Source organism: Psittacula echo (genome assembly GCF_963264785.1).
Source record: "Psittacula echo genome assembly, chromosome: 1".
In the NCBI taxonomy this organism is placed as follows: domain Eukaryota; kingdom Metazoa; phylum Chordata; class Aves; order Psittaciformes; family Psittacidae; genus Psittacula; species Psittacula echo.
In genome coordinates this window covers 49092973-49112824 of record NC_137735.1, presented here as the reverse complement: position 1 = coordinate 49112824, position 19852 = coordinate 49092973, and the positions used below count along the sequence as shown (strand labels likewise).

At 41.4% G+C, this 19852-nt stretch overlaps 1 protein-coding gene across 5 annotated transcripts in view; it reads right to left on the bottom strand.

The window, feature by feature from the left end:
* Window positions 1-284: 284 nt before the first annotated feature.
* Window positions 285-19852, bottom strand: part of TNKS (tankyrase) — a 138311-nt gene continuing 118743 nt past the window's right edge. The window contains exons 18-27 of one of the 5 annotated variants that reach the window (XM_080626479.1): window positions 17550-17738; window positions 16015-16252; window positions 15219-15301; window positions 12621-12741; window positions 11895-11992; window positions 10471-10545; window positions 9164-9269; window positions 8147-8333; window positions 7228-7384; window positions 285-5413 (exon numbers count right to left, since the gene is read on the bottom strand). In XM_080626479.1, the coding sequence (XP_080482605.1) occupies window positions 5327-5413; window positions 7228-7384; window positions 8147-8333; window positions 9164-9269; window positions 10471-10545; window positions 11895-11992; window positions 12621-12741; window positions 15219-15301; window positions 16015-16252; window positions 17550-17738 (1341 nt within the window). In that variant the 3' untranslated portion in view covers window positions 285-5326. Of the gene's footprint in view, window positions 5414-7227; window positions 7385-8146; window positions 8334-8811; window positions 8942-9163; window positions 9298-10470; window positions 10546-11894; window positions 11993-12620; window positions 12742-15218; window positions 15302-16014; window positions 16253-17549; window positions 17739-19852 lie in introns of those variants that run through there. The other 4 variants (XM_080626480.1, XR_013957750.1, XR_013957751.1 and 1 more) reach the window with 4 other exon arrangements.

The following is a 19852-nucleotide window of genomic DNA, read 5'->3' as shown; positions in this document are numbered from 1 at the left end:
GGGTGGAGGAAAGGCTGGCGCAGAGACATCCATCCAGGACCTTCAATCTTCCTCCAGCCCTTCTCCACCTGAGCTGGGTGTTGTTCACCTGTGCAACACTGCTGCAGCCTCCGGTCCAAGCCTGGAGAATGCCTCATCCTCAATCCGCCTGGAGCCGTGTTTCCCCCCAGTCCCATCCAGCACACGAGACGCCTGTGTGGCTGATGTACATATGTATGGTTTGTTCCCTTTTTATTTTCTAGAAATTAACTTTTTATTTATTGCCTGAGGGAGGGAGAAAACAAACTGTTTGGAGAAAATAAAAATAAACCTGTTTTCAACAGTTGTGGCTGGAGCAGGTTTGTGCTAAACCCAAGAGAGAATGGCAGCTTCTACAGAGCAACTGTTAAAAATGTATTTATTGGATTTTAAACTAGTACAAGTATTGCAGATCAGACATTTAGCCAAGCACATTTATAGATCAAACTCGGTTGTTACAGAGATGTTACCTAAAGTCCACCGTGTAGGTAGGCTGAGAACCTGCCCATCGTCTTCTTTGAGAGAGAAGGTAAAGGAGGAAATAAATAAATGATAACCCAGTCCCAGGTAATTGGCAACCAAGAGAGGAAAGACGCAGGGCTAGTTATGAAAACAAGTTATACAAAGAAAGGTCTAAAAACTCAACCCCCAGGTACACTGTCATCTAAGTTGGCAGAGAAAGCAACCGAAAGAAGATGCACAAGCTCATGGGACTGCGGCACAGAAACATCCCCACTTCAATGTCTAGAGCTGAAGCAAGTTCTGCAGCTGTTAAGGAGGAAGTGTCAGAATTACCGTGTGATGCAGGGACTCTAATGGTCTGTATTAGTAATTAACAGAACCAGCATTAAAATTGCCACCAACAGGATCAGTAGGACAGAAACAGATGTATCGAAACCAGTCAGATAATATGACCTGACAGGCATATGTGCTAGTGTAATGGGAAATGCATCTGTTTCTCGTGTCTCCTACTGGTTCCCGGGCTCATTCACTTCGCTTCGGAAGTTGTAACATTTGCTGTCTCCTGGTCCTCTGGGTTTCACAGGTGGGAACACTGCCACTCCATCTCTGCTGCTCCCTGAAGGATGAGGAGAGCGTGCTCTGGGCTGTGCCAAAGCCACCACCTCTGATCATCAGTAGATTCAAGTCTATGGCGGTTCACAGGCCACTCACTACCCAAGGCTAGAATTGGATCTGTACTTACCCACATCTTCCCCAGCAGTGCTGCAGCACAGCTTAAAATGACTGAAGCACGCATTAGACCTTCAGCTTCTGAGAAAGACTAGCAGTGTTCAAACTAACCTGTTTTGTGGTTGCACCCTTCCTTTTACCCATCTTTCTAAATAATCTGGGTAATTCCTGTTAACAGTTCCATATGGAAATTCTAGGTAGTGCAAGTACTGTGCAGGATCCTGTACTGCACTGCAGGGATGCAGGAGTCTCTCGTGAGAAGGTCTGTCGCTGTCTTTAGTTCCTGCAGGCCACGCAGGGGCACATGTTAGCATCCCTCAAGCCCATCTTGCATTCACAGTGAACAGACATTTCCTCTAACCTACAACAAACAGTAGGATCAGCTGGTTTCCAGAGCCAAGGAAGCACCCTTCTCCAGAAGCTACTCTGTCCCCTGTACCATATGCCCCTTGTGTGTCTGCTGCCCACCAATGCCAGCAATGCAGAACATTTTGTGGGGCTTTCTTTTTGCTAAAGTAAGTGTAGAATTTAGGTTTGGGGTACTCGTGTTATCAATAAGCATGGTGTAAAAGTTTGCAGGCAAAATAAATTCCTGCTGCATAATGCAATGGGATTCCATGGCATCACATGCAAACATTCAAAACAAAGGTTAGAAAAACACATTGCTCATTCCTTGGACTACAGACCAATAGTGACTGCAAAATGGTGGAAGTAGCACAAGAGGTTTGTAACAGTCTCTGTGCCGCTGGGATCAGAACAGATTGGCAGATAAAAATAAGGGTGAGAAAATAAGATACAGTAAGGTACTGTACTCTCTGCCTTTAATCCTAACAGAAGTTTTGTTGACAGCATTCAGACTGCTGTGTCACTCTGCACCACGGGCCTGATTCATCTCTCTCATGGAAACAATGTCAGCAATGGAGAGCAGAACCCTCCTTTCTTTGCTACGTGATGAAGTTTCTTTCTGTTTGCCTATTAAGGTCCTGACATTTCAAAACGCTGCCTCAAAGGGACATGGGCAAAAAGCAACAGGCCTGAGAGAGACAACTGTCCCTTTCCCAGCAGACACCATGCTCTGTTCCAGGGGATATAGCTCTTTCTGGAGCCAAGGGAGAGGTGCCCAGGCCTAGCCCAGAACGTTCTTGCATCTTCAGCTCCTCCTGTGCCTCCACTGGTGACTCAGTGCTGCAAATGAACAACTGGTGAGCAGGGGACTGCCCTTCTCAAGGAAGTCAGAAAACCATTTCTCAGGAGACAGCAGCTGCCTGGTTAATAGGGGCATGCCTTTTTTCAGGTCCCATTCTCTAGAATTAGGAAGCATCACGTTAACTCCCTTGGCTGAAGCAGCAGCATCTGTACCGTTAACAACCTGCCAAATGCAGCTCTACCACCAAAACCATCACCAGCTTTCTCATGGGTAACTTTGATACTGATGGGCAGATCCTCACTTCGTTTGAAACTGTAAGAGGAGCTACAACAACATATGCCAGGAGAGGCAGATGCTACTCCCGCACAGGTTTCTACGACACACAGACGCATCATCAGGCCTGGGTATTCCTCTGTGTCTGGTCACAAACAGACAGGAGATCACATCATTACAAGACAAAAACCACTGCAAAACGATTTCCTCACACAGCACCTTTACTCTGCACAGAACATCAGGTACGTTAACACTGGCAGTTCAAAGATACTGGACAGTATTTTTATCCTCTAGAAGTTCAAGGCTGCAGAAGAAATCCAGACTAGCCATTAGGTTCAATCAGCACACAGGAAACAACAAGCAAGAACAGAATCCGGTGCGGGCTTGGTGGGGTTTTCTGGTTTTAGGTTTCTTTGTGTTTTTGAAAGATGTAAAGCTTTTAACTTCCACACCCACATTAACCATTTTGCTCACCTAAGCAGCACAACTGTTTCACCATTTAAAACTATGTCTAACTGGGGATGGTGAGCAAACACGCACTCTCACTGCTATCTGAAACCCTAGTGTAGATAGGCACATCTCCCCACTCCATTATTAGCTAAGTTAAAAACAAACCCAAAACTTTAATGATGAATACAAAGCTTCAAAGCCTAGTGGTGATCTCTGCAATCCTAGCACTATTAAACAAGTAGCCAAAATACAAGCACCCAATTTCATCAATGAAATTTGATTAAAATGACAACTAGGCTAGAGCCTGGCTTGGACTTCGAAGCTACATATTTAATTAGGTCACAAAATGAAGCGAGAACCATAGATCCACTGCCAGCTCAAGAAAAGTAAACCCCAAAGTTCAAGGATTTGTTGGAATATTGCTATTTCTAAGGTTTTCTTTAGAGAATTACAAACAGATGATGTGCAGGTAGCCATATTGCACTAAATGACTGGTTTTACAGTGGGTGAAGTTCCTCTGTGAGGACAGCTTGCTTCAACATTAATGTCTTCATGTTAAAACTGAAATGGCGTGTCTTAATGCTGAAAGTGAAAAGCTCTTCAGGTTTAAGTTCGTTTTATCCAAACACGTCTGCAAACTCCCACTTATGGGGAGCACATCCATTTTTATAAACTAAAAGCACGCTATTCTGTCGTTTCCTTGCTTTATGGGGGATAACACCTGAATGCATGAACTGGATCATCAGATACTAAAAGGTGCTGGTTGATAGGAAAACATATGGCATGTTGTGTTCAAAGGAGCATCTTTTTCTCCAGTTGTTATGTGCTCAACACTGAAGCACATCTCCTGGTATTGGTTGGTAAGGAAAAAAATGAACACGGCTCGGTTTTCAGCCTTCTCTGAAGCTGTCAAACCAACAATAACAAAAAATGTGTTTCTACTTCTGTTAAATGCATATCCTCCATGAGGGGGACTTCTGAAACTGTTTGATGCTGTGCTATGCAATGCTTAAAAATAACTTTCTCTTACCCAGCGAAATAATCCTGGGAACTCGCGGGGAAGGGGATTGGAGTGAATAAATCCTAGCTTTGTTCTCTGGTATATCTGCAAAGAAAGCCACTTGCCCACTGGTGTTTTAAAAGCTCATTCTCATCAAAATGTAAAATCGATATTTAAAAAAATTACTATTTTTTGTAAATCCCTTAAACTCTTCAACCGTGATGTCACACGCAAAGGTGTGACACGAAGCTGCTATAGTACACTCTCCATGACCAGTCTGAAACCCATTTACTGGGTCTCATATCACAGAAGGACATGAACCAGATATGCCCTCATGCATGCAATCTTCTGACTTTTCACCTGCTATCTCCCAGCAAAACCATACATCACTGGAACCAGAGAACGTTTCACAGACTTCATGTACTTAATAGAAGCCTTATAAAACGTTCTTTTAGAGATGCCAGCAGAGGGCATTGACCTGCTTTATGAAGTTGTTCTTCCAAGCCCAAGAGCTGGTTTTACCCTTGCAAACACTTCCTAGGGCTTCCCCCAGAAAACTCACACAGACAAAGCAGTGAACTGACACGATTTGTTTCCACTCTAAAGCTACACTCACTCATATTATCGTTTGTTCGAAGGTGTGCAAAAAAACCCTATATTGAAGAACTGGACCTAGCTCCTTCTCAGATTAAATTCATATTGCATTGTTAACAATTTTAGTCAACCTGACTTTGTGCAAAATATCTTTAAGAAGGTTCTGGCTCAACTTCAGAATACAAAAGGAAAATAAATAGTTGACTAGGATCTCTTGAAAACATAAAATGAATGGTGTATGCTGAAAAGAAAGTTATGGGCTTAATGCAGTTTGCCTGCAAATAAAATAACTAGAATAGTAGTGTCTGAAATTTTAACATGTGAGATGGCACTGATAAAGATTTCTGTTTGCACAATAATGTTCCCAAAGTCTAGATCAAAACAACATTATTTTACACAAAGTAACTGCAGAGACTAGGAGCCTGAGATATGTTATTAAAAGGCAGTCCCTTGTAAACTTTCCTCAAAAGGAGCAGTAGCAGTTGAGTATGCAAGAGTTACTCATATCATATTCATCAAGACAGCAATGCTTCATAAAAGACATACAGCTTATTTCCAGGTTGTTAACAGTTTTATACGATACTGATTTTCTGAAACACGCATCCATCCAGTCCAAGATTGAAGTCACATCCTTCTTCACTGCTCTGTAGCTACTAGGTCTTTTGCTCTGCTGCTGTTGCTGTCTGTGAGGGAGCTTCTGGCTTCACAATCTGGTACGTAATGAGATATTCTGGATAAGCCTGAAAGTAAGGCAAGAAAAAAGATCATTGTTTTATGCAAGGGTATGCTCAGCAAGTTCATGTGTTGGATTTCACAAAACAGTGACCAGGAAGGACACTGCAAGAATAAGTTCTGTGTTCTTAGAGTGCAAAAGAAAAAGCAGATTTCAAACCTAGCCAGCACTAAGTGGGAACTGCTTAATGCAGTTAATACCTTCGGTAATGCACTAGCATAAAGAAAGATTCTTCCATGCAGACACTGCCACAAATTGTGTGCGCAACAGGAATGCACAGTCAGTTACTCTCCTTGTTAGCTAATCCTATCGGTCAGTCAGTGCTTGTAAGTCACTCGGAAATCTCAGATGACCAACACAGTCTAACCCTAAAATGCTGACTTGCCACGTGATGCAAATGCCTTTACTGGCAGTAAAATACTTAGCACATCCAAAACATGTAGCCCCGTCATCTGCCCAGGGTTTTCTGAAGACAGCTAAAGCTGCTGGAGGGCAGGGCCCCATTCAGAAAGAGCCAGACAGACGAGAGGAGATTGGGCAAATAGAAGCCTCAAGAAATCCAGCAAGGGCAAATGCACCTCAGATTAAGTTCTTGTAGTAACATTGCAGCATGGGAAGCAGTTCTGCTGAGAAGGTGCCGGGCGTCCTTGGGTGACAGCAAGCTAAAGCAGAATCAAATGTGTCCTGGCAGCAACAAAGGCTACCAGCATCATGTGGTACATCAACAGCAGCGTAGCTAATTAACCAAGCATAGCAGTGATTGCTACTTATTCAGCACTCACTTGAACACATCTAGACAACTGCATACAATTTTTAGGCCTTCCACTACAAGAAAGATGCCAACAAGCTGGAGCCAAGTTCAGCAAAGGACCAATAAGATAGTCAGCAGGAGAGAGCACAGGGTAAGAAAGAGGCTGAGGCGGATGGGTTTGCTCAGTTCAGAAAAGGAAAGGCTTTGTGGGACCTCATAGCAATCTTCTGGTCACATACGGAAGGCTACTGTGAAAAAAGAGCCAGACTCTTTTCTGGGCTGTGCAGCAGGAGAATGAGATTAATTAAAACACAGGAGGTTCCTACTGGATTTTTTTACTCTGAGGATAATTAAGCACAGGAACAAGCTGCTGAAGGAGGTTGTGAAACACTGTTCTCTGAGGGTCTTTGAGACCTGCACGGTTAAAGAAAGCCCTCAGCAATCCGGTGTGAACTGAGTGTGAACAAGAGGCTGGCCTAGGTGACCTCCCCAAAGCTCCTTCCAGCCTGAACTTGATTTATAATCCTGGAGCCATCCAGAAGAGTAAGCAAACCGCTTTGCTAGACTAAAGGTCTACCTTATTATCTGAGTTATTCAGATTAAAAATCAACTCCTGAAGACTGCTTTGCTTTCAGCTGCCATTTAAGGGTATTGTCTGGCAGCCAGTGACACTGCCATTGCTGGCAATCTACGGGTAAAAAGCCCAGAATCCTCAATATGTACAAGAGACCCAGAAATTCACTGTTCTTGTTACTGCAGTAATGCCAGTAAAACACAATGGGAGAAACAGTGCCTACTGAGAGAAACTACAACTCTTAATAGACTCTAGCAGTGCTGCACAGGAGGAATTAGGCAATTCTGCATGGTGTAAATGAGAGCTGCTCAGTGGATAGACGTAGCATTTGCCGGCTTGATACAGTTCACTGATTATTTCCACATTTAAATGGAAAAAACCCCTACAAATAATAAATCTAATCAACCTGGTTTTCACAGCAAAGTTGGTATGGAAACCAATCGTTCCCTCTCCAACTCTTTGCCCTTGCAAACCCAGTCCTTGCAAACCTACGTACCTGTTCTCCTCTATAGATGACATATTCAGCATATGCAAGTCCATTCACGCTTGGCCTGCCAATAACAGAATGGTGCCCTGGAGGGGCATGAGCCATTTTCATTGTGCTGAACTGAAGAAAGGATTTTCCAAGGGTCACTCTGCAGAAGAGCATTTGTCTAAAAGGAAAAGAGAAAGCATAATTTTCATATATCTTACTGGGAGTTGCATGCTTCCAGAATGACTTCAAACTTGAGCTTATTTCATCACAATTAATTTCTCAAGGCTTTTTGGAGAAACACTTGCAGAAACCAGTTCTAAGGCTGTATAAAACCTGTCACACACAAACAAAAAAGTCTTTCTTGATATGCAGAAGGGAAAACACACACTTTGTTCTTTGTTTGGCCTTCACATGAAGGCCTCTCCTAGTTCATTTTATACAAAACTGTTGAAATATGAAATTGTGTTCCTATCAGCAGGGTATGGGCAGGTGTCAAAGTGCAAAAAGCACATTGATCTGCTCCAGTACAAAACAAAGCTGTGATTAAGTCCTGTTCACCACCTCCAAAATTATCTGATCCATGGTACACTATACTGCTGACCACCACTTTGCACTGCAGTTTTGTTCTGATAGTGCCTGGAGTGTAATTGCTATTTTCATCTGAAGCTTCGTTTTCAAACTTGCTGTTTCAGGCCTCTCTCCTGAGCCACAATTCACTTTGATTTATACTCACTGTATGCTTAGATGTAATTTTTGACCTTTCTGTGTGACTCGCTGCATTTATAACCTTTTATGTTTAGCCTTGACAAATGGAAAACTGCATTTTTCCTGCCATGACCAAGCTCAAGCGGCTGTTCTTTCCCTGCAATTCACCCTGTGCCAGGATCGTAAAAACCAGGACAGCCAGAATTATGTGTAGGGAACAATGCTGGACTCATACCTGTGGCAGATATAACAGGACCTGTCTTTGTGTGTGGGACAGCCCGTTCCTCCCCCTATCCCATACACATATTGGTTGCTTTTTGAGGAGTTCTCAGCGAAGTAAATCCCAGCTCCAAACATTCCTCCAATGTATGCATGTCTTTCATCAAATCCTTTGTGAATGATAGCATTAATAAAAGGAGACCCTGGAACAGAAATGACATGAAATGATACACACTTGTTAAGCTCTATTGTAATACAGGACTGTCTGTCAAGAGGAGCTTGTCTGCCTCACATAGACCATTAAATACCAGAAAGCACACTCAGTCAGCTGGAAGGGGGTGATACGTAGCAGGATGCAGTGATGTGTGGGATTTATCGTTATATACCAAGATCCCACGTGTGACTCATATTTCTTACTCATTTCCCAGAACTTATTAAATGGCTTTCCCCCCACTCACATTTCAGTGCAATTTATCTTGTCAATGCACACCTTCTCCAGCAGTCAGTACTGATTAAGATGGGGTAAGGTGTTAGGACAATCACACCCAAAACCAATCTCCTATGTGGAATCACAGAAAGATCTAGGGCAGAAGGACCCTCAGGCAGCTGTCATTTGTAGGCGCTTCTGGATGCTTCTAGAGAACATCTGGTTGAAACTCATGGTTGGTTTTGATTCCTTACCCTGATGGTTGCCTGAAGCACCAGAGTAAAATGCTTTCACTGTGTGCTGCTCCCCTCTTTTAGAAGATACTCTTTCTCACAGCAATGTAACATCCTCCCAGCAGCTTTACTGGAAATGACTAACATACAGCTTAGCAAAAGAAAGAAAAGTATTTTTTCTCTATTGTAGCTTTTCAGATTGCAGTAACCACACAGACCAACTTCACCACCCCCACACCCCTGCATTTCCAATGCAGAAATACAATTACTGCACAGGATGGTGACACAGCAACATTAACATTGCCTGTGGGTCCTTGGAGGCTGGCTTTTTTTGTTAAATACCAGTACTTATGAATAGATATCACTTCCTTACCATGAAACAACATGCGCTCATTGTGATGATTATGATTCTCCTCTGAGACCTCCTTCTGCCTGTGACAGAATCTCTCCCGCAACTTCTTGTTCACGACCTTTTGAATCTGCAGTGGTACAACAGGCCCAAGCATACTTGAATTGGAATTGAAAGGGAATGTAGTTTGACAGTTTGCATAAATTCGACAGGGAAACGGAGTAAGACATACAAACAGTATAAACAAGCCCCATGGCTGCTCTGCATGCAAGGCTCAAGCCTTTGAAACAAGTTGGTAGCACACGTTTTACAAGGGGTTAAAGCTACGGTGAAAGTGCAGGCAAGAGTTCTCAGGTTTAAGGAAGACTTTCAGGCTCTGTCTCTCAGAGCTTGTAATACCACCAAGAACTACAAACTGCCTGAAACTCCTTCCATCTCTGCTTTGAGCACTGTTGAACAATCTGGGCCAGCTTTCTGAAGCCTGCTGTCTGGCTTAGGTTGAATTTTTTATGAAAACAAAACAACTGCTGAGGAAAGAAATAAGGAGATATGCCGTTTAATCTATCTTGAGATATAGTTCCAGCCATGTGCTCTAATACCACTGTGGTTTCTTATAAAGGACTTCATCTTTGGTTGGGAGTAGGAGGGAAGCAGAGTTTATGGCAGATGTACGATCTACTGGGCCAATTGCAAGGATTCTGCACAAGCTCACTTTTCAAGCAGACGGGTAGCAGGGGTTTGCTGGTTCTCAGGAACTGAGTTCTGTTCTGATACCCTCTATTTCCTCCTCCTCGCAAAAAGGACCAAGTGTACTCTTCCTCAGAAATACAACAGCCCATTTTCTGGTGTGCCAGGGCTTTTAAAAGGTATTTTTCTAGTTGCGAGATGCAAAGGAGGTGGTGTCAAGATCCAAAGTAGGATAGGGAGATAAAAACATCTAATAAAAAGTCATGCTCATGCTTTCCCCCTCACCCAAAATCTCCTTCAAAAAGGCAAGAAAAGACCTACTGCAAAAAAATCCCTGTGCTGCAAAATCAAATACAGAAGTTATAGTCCACTCAAATTAAAATCAGGCTGTGAAACATAAGGCAGGCTCTTCAATATCAGTTCTTCAGACTGCTTTAAGAGCACAAGTGGACACTTCTCCCTAATCCCATGTGCAGAGCACACAGTCTAATTTTAGCATTTAGCACTTGCTGTAACTCTGCTCATGAATATTATCTCAACAAAGAACTTTAAATGTAAAAGGGCAATCCATTTAACCAATTGTGCCTGCTTGCATAAGTACCAACTGATTTCACCTCACAGAATTAAGAGGTTTTGAAACTTACCCTGATGACATTGTACCTGTTGAAGATCCCACCAGCATTTCCACCATCCCGATGCTCCCGGATTGTACTCTGCATCTGCATAAATGAACACAGCTGAATGTTCAGCCCATAAAGCTTGATAGCAAGGCAAAGTATTAATGAAGTATCTCAGTATACCACTGGCAACATGAGTCAACCTTCTTGACCATTAAAAGGTGTAAAAAACCCAACCCCAATTCTCAATTTTGAACTGTTGTAGACTCTTATTCTCAGGCACCCAATGTGCTATGCTGTTTGGCAGTAGAGAAGTTGGATGATGCAATTACCCAACCTTGTAATGAAAATCTACACAGGAAAAAGGAGAATAGTGGCACTTGTTATCAAAATTACACACCACTAGAACACCCGCTTTAGATTAGGAAAAAAAGCAATCTTTGAAAATGAATACACAAAAAGATAATTTTGATGTAATAACAGATGTGTTTCTAATGAGTTCAGTTTATATTTCCTAGTGATAGGAAAACGCTTGCACTGTAGATTTTCCTATTTCATTAGCAGCCCCTGAGAATTTCAACAGTTTCATGGTGTCTTTTCCAGAGGTATTTATAGCTACAGCAACGCTTAGTTACAGCTCAAATAATTACCCCAATTTACTCTGGCAGACAAGTGACCCTTTCTGTCAGAGAAGTTTATAAGAGAGATCTGCACAAACTCCAGTTTACACAGGCACTAAACAAAAGTATTTCAGGTTAAGCTGGCAGCAATCCTGAATATTTAGACTTTTAAAAAGACTCCAAACACTTCCATGCCACTGTGTAGGAACACCACACAAGTAACAAGTGCACAGTAAAATGGAGTTATCTTCCTAACACAACTCTTCGGAGAGCCTCTTTTCTGTCATGATTTTTCTTTCGAAATGGTATCTGCTTGGAGTTTACTCAAATAAAAGAGCATGTGTGTGTGGGAGGCAAAATTACAGTCAATTTTCAATTATCCAAGAGCTGTTTATCTGGGTTACAGATTAACTACGCCACTGAGACAAGAGAAAACAAGCTGGTTCAGAGCCAGAAAAGAGTCTGAGCAGAGAGAATGCCTACAGACTTACAAGGCCTTAATCCCTTATTCTTCATGGGTCCACCTATCTATGGAAAGCTATGGAAACCCTTGCTAAAAACACAACAACAACAAAGCAAAACTGCGATAATGCTAAGTAACCAGAGCACTTAAAAAAAAAAATAGGCGGGACACAGCAAAATAATTTCCATTATTGCTCTATAAAAAAAGACAAATGAAGAGCCCTAAACTTCATGTCTGATCTATACAATTCATACATCAAAGCATATTTTACCACTTTCAACATGCAGCGCATGCTTTAGCTCTGATGGGCTGTAAAGGAACAGAGAAATACACAGCCACTGGAGCATTAAGAAAGGTATTTGCAATACCTCCTCTTCGACAGACTGATACTCCTTATCATCAGGAGCAAGGTCAAGGAGAATGGTCCCCTGACTCACACAGTGGAAAGTCAAATACGGATTGGTGCCTGCAAAGAGAAGGAATTAAATGAGTAAAAATCAACAGGAGAAAACAATAGCAGCTCTATTTGCATTCATCATCATTATTACCCCTCTTAAATAACCCCAGTACAGCAGGAAATGGAAAACGAACACAAGGCAGAAGCACAACATTAAAAAGATAAAGTGCTTCCGTTGGCAGCAGAGGCTTTATATGAGAGATGGCAAATGCATGTGGGACATAATTGCATTTTATTGTTTCCGCTGTCAAGAGAAGCATCTGAGAAGTGTTAGGTAGCAAAAAGCTCCATGAGGTCCATCCTTCAGGATCCAGCTGGCCTGTGGGTAAGTGTGTAGGGCAAATCAATCCAAAAGCTCCTGCCTGGGTCAAACAGAGTCCCTGGAAATGGGCATAGCCTCCACAGCTGTCTCGGGGGTGTCCATTCTCTGGAAAGGCGAATGACCACTCACACTCCTGTATGTCCTCAATATACCCTTTACTTGTCACAATCCACTCAGCCATCAGGTCTGCCAGCCAGTACATGTTCCTGACGTATGGATTCTTTCAATTCCCCGTGACAATGCCTACATTTACAGAAGATGACTTCTGGGAGCCTCCCGTATGCTTAGGCTGACCAGTAAAGATGTCGTATTTACCTTGCTGCCCTCCTAGAAGCCTCTCCACACCTTTTATTAATTTGTGGCGATGTCCGTACGCATTGATCCCAATTTCCTTAAGCTCCTCGTGCCCCATGTCTGCCAACACATCCAGGGTTATCTGGAAAGGCAAAAGACCACAAAAATCAGTTGCCAAACCTGGCCCGATTCCCAAGATTGAAGACCCATCAGTTCAGAAAATGGAATGCATTCATGGTGCAACCAAGAGAGTACATACATATTTTATGTTTTACTGCACTTCTAATTGCTGCCACCTTCTGGCAAGAAGCCTCTCCCTATTACAGGACCATACCCAGCTGCTGCAGCCTGAAGCTGTGCAAAACTTCATTCTCTTCCAGCAATTAACAAGAGCTGGTTCTCACAGGAAGTTCTCCAAAACATTTTTACTTATGTAGGCAGAGGATGCATGGAAATGCTGGGACAAATCTGGGAATATTTTTGAAGCAAAGTTTTACATTGCTGCACAATTCGTTACTTTCACTACACAAACAGAAATGATTATTCTATACGCTTAATAATAAATGTGAAGTGTGTTTCACATCAGCATTAGTATGGTGTGTGCTACTTTTGTGTATATGCTTGGATGTGTACCAAACTCACAGGTCAGCTATGCTAAATCATGCTCAACTATTCCACTTTTTTTGGAACTAATTAACAGTAGGAGGACACAAAACTATTCCTTTGGTTGCAATCTATGAATACATTTACAATCACCTAACATGCTTTTAAATTTCAAGGTCACAGATTATTGGTCCAAGCAGAAAGGTAATAAAACATGATGTCAAATAAACATTTTTTTAAAGAACAGGAGGTAAAGCTAAATAAAGTACACAGTTTTATTCCTATAAAGCAATTGTGCACTGAGGTGATCCTGTGAAAATCAAAGATTTCATCTGGACAAGACAGTTGTATAAAATCTACTTCCAAATTCACGTATTAAACTAGAATGGGAAGCTCAAAAAATAATGGGAAACCATACAAGTTGATTCAAAAGGATCTGTACTGTTTGCACAACTGAACTTGCAGGTCCGCACTCTGTCCGCTACAAATTGAGTATCTTTAATTCAAAAGAAAGCAACTCAAGCAAGGAATTAATAGCCACACTGAACATCTGTCTAATTGAGCAGAAAACAACCTACTGGGACTGCTGTGGAAAAACTACTGAAGACATTCATCACGTGCAGCAGAATGTCAAAAAAATACAGAAGAAATACAGGTATTAGAAAGCATCAGGAAGAGGCTAGAGCCAAGGTGAAGAAGTGCATACAAAGGTACTGCAGTGCTTGGGAAAAGCAGCTTAAGACAATAAACTTAAGTAAGATGAGCTTGTTTTCACCTCCTCACAAGAGGAGCTAAACAGTTTCAAAATGATGAATGAATATAGTGAATCCAATTTGCATTATTAAATGTTATTAGTAGGGGAAGATCTTAAAAACAGGTTAAGAGTTAAAGAATCAAAAACAGAACAAAACCAGCATGGTAAGAGGAGGGTGTGAAAACAACAGGAAAAAAAAGAAATGTGAGTAGAATATAGGTTGGTTTGAGGTTCCAAATTGAAGAGCTTATGCTTCATATTTAAGAAAGAAAAAAAAGCCTATACGGCACTTTAACTTCGGGGAAATACCTCCTGTAATATTTCATGAAAACAGTTGGAACTTTTTCTGTTAGCAACACATCACATTTCATACGTTTGCTTCCTGACCCGTCATAAAATATTAGCAGCAGAGGCCTGGGGAAAAATGACCATCAAGTCCATTCTCTTACACTGGTACCTTTTACTTCCACCACTGTGTCCATCTTGCTCATGTGAACAAATAATCTGTTTAACCCTAACATGTTAAATTTAAGAAACAGCACATAAAATAAAAAGTCTACAATTACATTAGAGGTACTTCTGCTTTAAAAAGTAGTGTAAGCTTGAGAAACTGTTCCATTAGTTGTATTCTTCTCATATATCGTGAATTACTGACAAATCTTCAGTGTTTTGCCCCCATCTCCGAATTCCATTTGAGACTTGTTAGCCCTGCAAAACCTGCTTAGTGCTATAGTCCTAACCTGTTAGCAAATACAGGTTCTGCATTCTCTAGTGTGACTACACCCTAGTAAACTAGATGTTTTATTTCAGCTTACAGTCTAACTGGAAGGTTTCCTAGATCTAACCAAAGTATCACATGCAGTGCTGCAGGTGGTGAAAGGCTTGTCTGGATATGAAGACTGCTGAAGGACAAGTGCAAGTGACATTCCAACCTAACTTTGTTACAGCTGTCATGTTCAAAGTTCACAAGGTGCAAAGTAACTCTCAGAATACAAGCCAAACTGGCAGTCATTATGTATGTATAAGAAAGTGAAAGATACTGGATATCAGAATCAAACAACAAAAGTGATTTTCACAGGTCTCTCCACTTCCCCATAAAGTACCTGGCGACTCATTTGTTGTTTTCTTGGACATACTTGTTTTTCTGTAATGTGAATTTGTGGTTTTTTGTTTCCCTTTTTCAATTAGAGAATGAAAAAATGACTCAAATTCATTAGATTAATCTGTCTTTTAAACATACAGAGATGAGGCTTGCCATTTACCTGTTCTGTCTCAAAGATGTCTCGAAGGTGTTCAAGACCCAGGCTTTTTAGGAACTGGGTAATGTTCATGTCAAGACCAGAAACTACAAGAGAAGAAAGCAGACATTATATCCTATGCATCTGAACTTAAAACAAACAATTCACAAAATAAACTAAAAATCAAGCAATACTACTGATTTGCTCAAAATTCCAAACTCTGATTCTTTTTACAATCTATTTGTCTGTGTCTATAATAAACAATCCACTTCCACATTGTGGGAAAGATCAGGGCAAAGCTCAACACTCTTCCCTCCTCAGAATCAACTATTAAAAAGCTTAAGTGATCTGTGGCAAATACAGGCTGATATTGCAAAGAAAAGGAAAGGAAGGGTGAGTGTATTTTTGCTATGTAATCACCCAGATGCTGACATAAAGCATGCATTCCAGATACTAATCAAAGGGTTTAAAAAGCCTTAGCAAAATCCCCCAGCCACCACAATCATAATTCCTTCATCAAAATAATTCTCATTTGATTTTTCTGTATAAAATCAACAACGAACATCTGGGTATCTAATCAGATCTGCCGTTGTAGTCAGACCTAATCGCTGATAGCAAACAGAGATGAACAGCCAACAATGCTCCTAGAAGAGCACATGAAAACAAGAGCGAGCGTCAGACACTTCAAAACACAGATGACATTTCAAATTGCACAATATTTTCTGGCTAGTCAGAAATGCTTTTCAGATAAAGCAAGGCCTATTGTGATACTAAGCTACTGTACTTCTGGCAATGTAAACTCGTCCAGCAGCAAATGCACCTTCTCCTTCCTTCCTTTCAGTTCCTGCTGCTCCATCACCAGCATTTGATGCGCCTCCAACGGCTAGATCTGCCAGCGGCCCAGTGAGGTTATCTATACTGCTGGCAGCAGAGAGGCAGGATGGCGTAGATGCTGGTGAAATCACAGAGGCACTAACAACAGTAGCTTGAGGCTTAAAGCACGTAGGCAAAGCTTCTGGAGGCATCGCATCTATCAGCAAAGCTCGGATATCATCAGCCTGAAAAACAGAAAGAACATTCAACATGAGGTTATGTTATCCTAAGTCATCAATCTCTGAAATGAATTTTTCTTTGAATTTGTTTTTGTTGATTTCTCTGTTACCCCATTAAAAGGAAAACACCAACGCAGGAATTCATGGTTGCAAGAACATTCTGATTCATTGCGATAGATGAATTGGGTTCTCCCCACTTCTAAAGGTAGGTAAGAAGGTACATCTAATTTTCTTTCTGGCAGAATGACTTTATAGGTTTTAAAGCCAGGAAGAGCAACTTTATCTGAAATCCTTCAAAACCTAGGCCAGACAATGCTACCTCATCATTTCTCTGTCAGGCTTAACTTTTAGTGAGTATTCTGTGCTGGATCAAGGTTTCAATAGAAAGACTACAACTGCCTTTGCTATAATCACATCTTACACTGTTACCATAAAAAAAAGGGAGCAGCTAGAGGAGAAGTATGAACTTAGCTAACAACTGCATTTAGCCTTTGTTGACTAAATTAAGCAGGACCCTCATCTTCAAGAATTCCCTCCTTGCATGTTCTTGTAGAACATGATTAAAACATCTTTATTTTCCTCCAGAAAAATCATATCCCTCATCAGAAAGCAAGTATTCTAGAGCTCAGGTTATTCTTGAGGATATTTCTGGAACTCTCCATAAATCAATAGCCTTAAAAGGTACACTATAACCAGACAGTATCTAAGTTGGTTGCATTATCTATTCCATCAGGTCTGGTTAACCTGGGACATACAAGCTCATGTAACCTTATTAGGCTTTTAACCAGCCACCACTAACAAGAAAGTTTCTGGACGCCAGTTTTAGAAAAGGTTTGATGGCAGATCTTAGAATGTTGTTTTGGAGCTAGACAGAAAAAAGACTGAGGTAATATGTAGGCACTGAACATAATTATCCTCTAAATGATCCCATTCCTCTAAAGACCCATCTGATTTTCCTCCCAGGTTCAAAGAAATCATCACCAACAGGACACAGATTGATCATCATCGGACACATTTCAGAGGTTTATTTCTGACAATGAGGATATTGATCCCAGGAGTGAATCAGATCAATCCCAGGAGTAGAGCAAACATTAAACCACAAGTCACATTAAGATCACAGCCAAAGAAAAAACCTGGACCTATGGGTAAAAAGTCAGACAGGCACCCTGGAGATGCTCATCTCCTTCTAGATCAGCACAGTGAAAGCTGAGGACTGCTGATGTCATGGAGACATAGAAAGCCATTTAATATGCTGAGCAAATCCTTCAGGGCAGCCGTGGCTGGCATGCTAGTGTGAACTTACTGTTGCCAGGTCTAGTGGTGTCTGACCCTCTTGATTCTTCATGGTTGGATCTGCTCCATGAGCTAACAGCAGAGCACAGAGCTGTGTCCTTCCTTTTTGTGCAGCTTCATGCAATGGTGTGAACGCCCATTTATCTGTTGCATTTACGCATGTATTATATTTGATCAACAGTGCTGCTATATCCACATGCTGGAAAACACAAGAAAGTCTTAATCAATGTGACACTGGTAATACATATATTTCCTTTTTCCTGATGGAGGTAATGGTGCTTAGGCATCCCTGTAATTTCTGTTCCATTTAACTCACTTGTGTGCCTCCTGCGTCTATGTAGCAGCACACCTCTTCAGGTACCACTTTATACTGTAGCTCCAAGGCCATCTGTATTTGTGCACTACCAGATCATCCACCAGCACATGTAAAATTGGTATCAGGCACAGAATTATATTTCTGCCAAATCACCCCAAGTACATAGCACGAAGTCCATGTCATGTGCAGGAGCAGACATGCTATCTGATCCAGCATAAAACTGGTAAGAGTTAACTGTCAAATATTTGCAGACAAATTTACAGGGTTTCAACACTTGTGATACTGGAAGCTCTAAAGATCTATGTGTGGCCATGAATGATGGCTGAGCCACCACTTAAATGTCTGTACGAAGAAGTCTCCATTGTACTTTATGCCTGTCTTGCAATTTCTTGCAAGACTTCGCACTCATCTGTGGCAGATCGTTCTTTCTCCAATCATATTAATAGGAGGACTGATAAAACACATTATGTGTGTCATAAGGGACAACTGTCTTAAATAAGCTATAAAAGTAACGGACTTATAACAGCACAGTTCCATCAATACCCCATCCTTTAAGTTTCTCAAGTTCAAATCAGGGAACAGAAAACTGGCAGATAAAAATTTTGGCTGCCTCCGACCAGTGAAATTACTTGTGCAATACAACTAAGAAATAGGAAAGCAGATAGTCAAAATGAGTTACTAGGAGCATTAAACACTGCAATTGTAAGCAGAAGCACAAAGACTTGCCAATAGATTTCATTTATCCTTTCAACGGCAACTAAGTGACTCTCAGCAGCTCTCATAAAAGGGCTTGCTCTCTGAATAAGCATGGTTTGAAAAGACTGGCAATCTTATTCTTCCTCTCTGCCAAACTTTTAAATCAATTGCTGTTCCTGTGACTTTTCTGCCACACGAAACTACTGAGGGACACACAGCATGAAGTGCTGGGTGGGAGAACTGAAGATACTTTGTGAGAAAAAAGTGGTGAAACCTTGCCAGCTATGAACTTGTGAAACCAGTACTCATCTCCTTTCTACCTCCCATCACAGAGATCTGAACGAGCTGATGACAGCTCAGAGAGAAGTGTGGGCTGTTCTTAACTAGATAAGCTGAATGGAAAAGCACCAAACACTGCCTCATTAACTTTTCTGAGAGACAGCAAGGCAACCACATTAGATTGGTATTATGATTTTTAGAAGTGATAATCAGCTTGAACCAATTTCTAACATTTCCTATGCCAGTAATGAATGTTTTGCCTTCATGTAAAATATGTGCTTTTGGTTTCCTGTGCTTGAAAATAAAGAACACAGTCTTTGCAACAGAATAGATCTAAGCAACATCGTGGGAATTTAATGCTTATGGCAGATGCTGATGAACAATATTGCTTGGTATTAGGACTCAGCATCAGAAAGAATTGTGTTGCATTTCCAAACCTTCAGCAGGATTTGGAGCTTTTGTGCTCTTTAGGATACTGGTATCCCAGACTAACAGAGAACCAATGCAAATGATGCAAGCTGAGTTTCATTGATATGCTCTCCTTAAAAACAAGGTGAATACTGTACTTTTTATTTCATTTGGCTCTCAAACGAAAGCAATCCTGGTTCTACTGCAATAATTTTTCCCAGATTTTGCTCTCCTTGTGCCAGGTAATAACAGACATAGCATGTCATGAGACCATCAAAAACCCTACCTCTTGAGCTTCACGTCCTCTGCCTAACTGTAACCACACTGTTAGGAGCTTCTTATGATTATTTGTAAGAGACTTCTTTCTCACCTCATCCACAATTAACAGTTCCTTATAAGCAATCTATCAGGCATCTGTGCAACTGCTATGCACACAGATGCTTCCTCCTATACAGAGGAGGGCCTACCTCATCCAAACGGTTTGAATCAACTACTGAACCCCCACTGCAGTAGACAGCTTGCCCAGGAGGACATCCATACTACAAACTCAGTAGCCCTTCAAGACTTTGGCTTTAGCAATAGTTCCCCACCAGATACCAGCTGTAACAGACCTC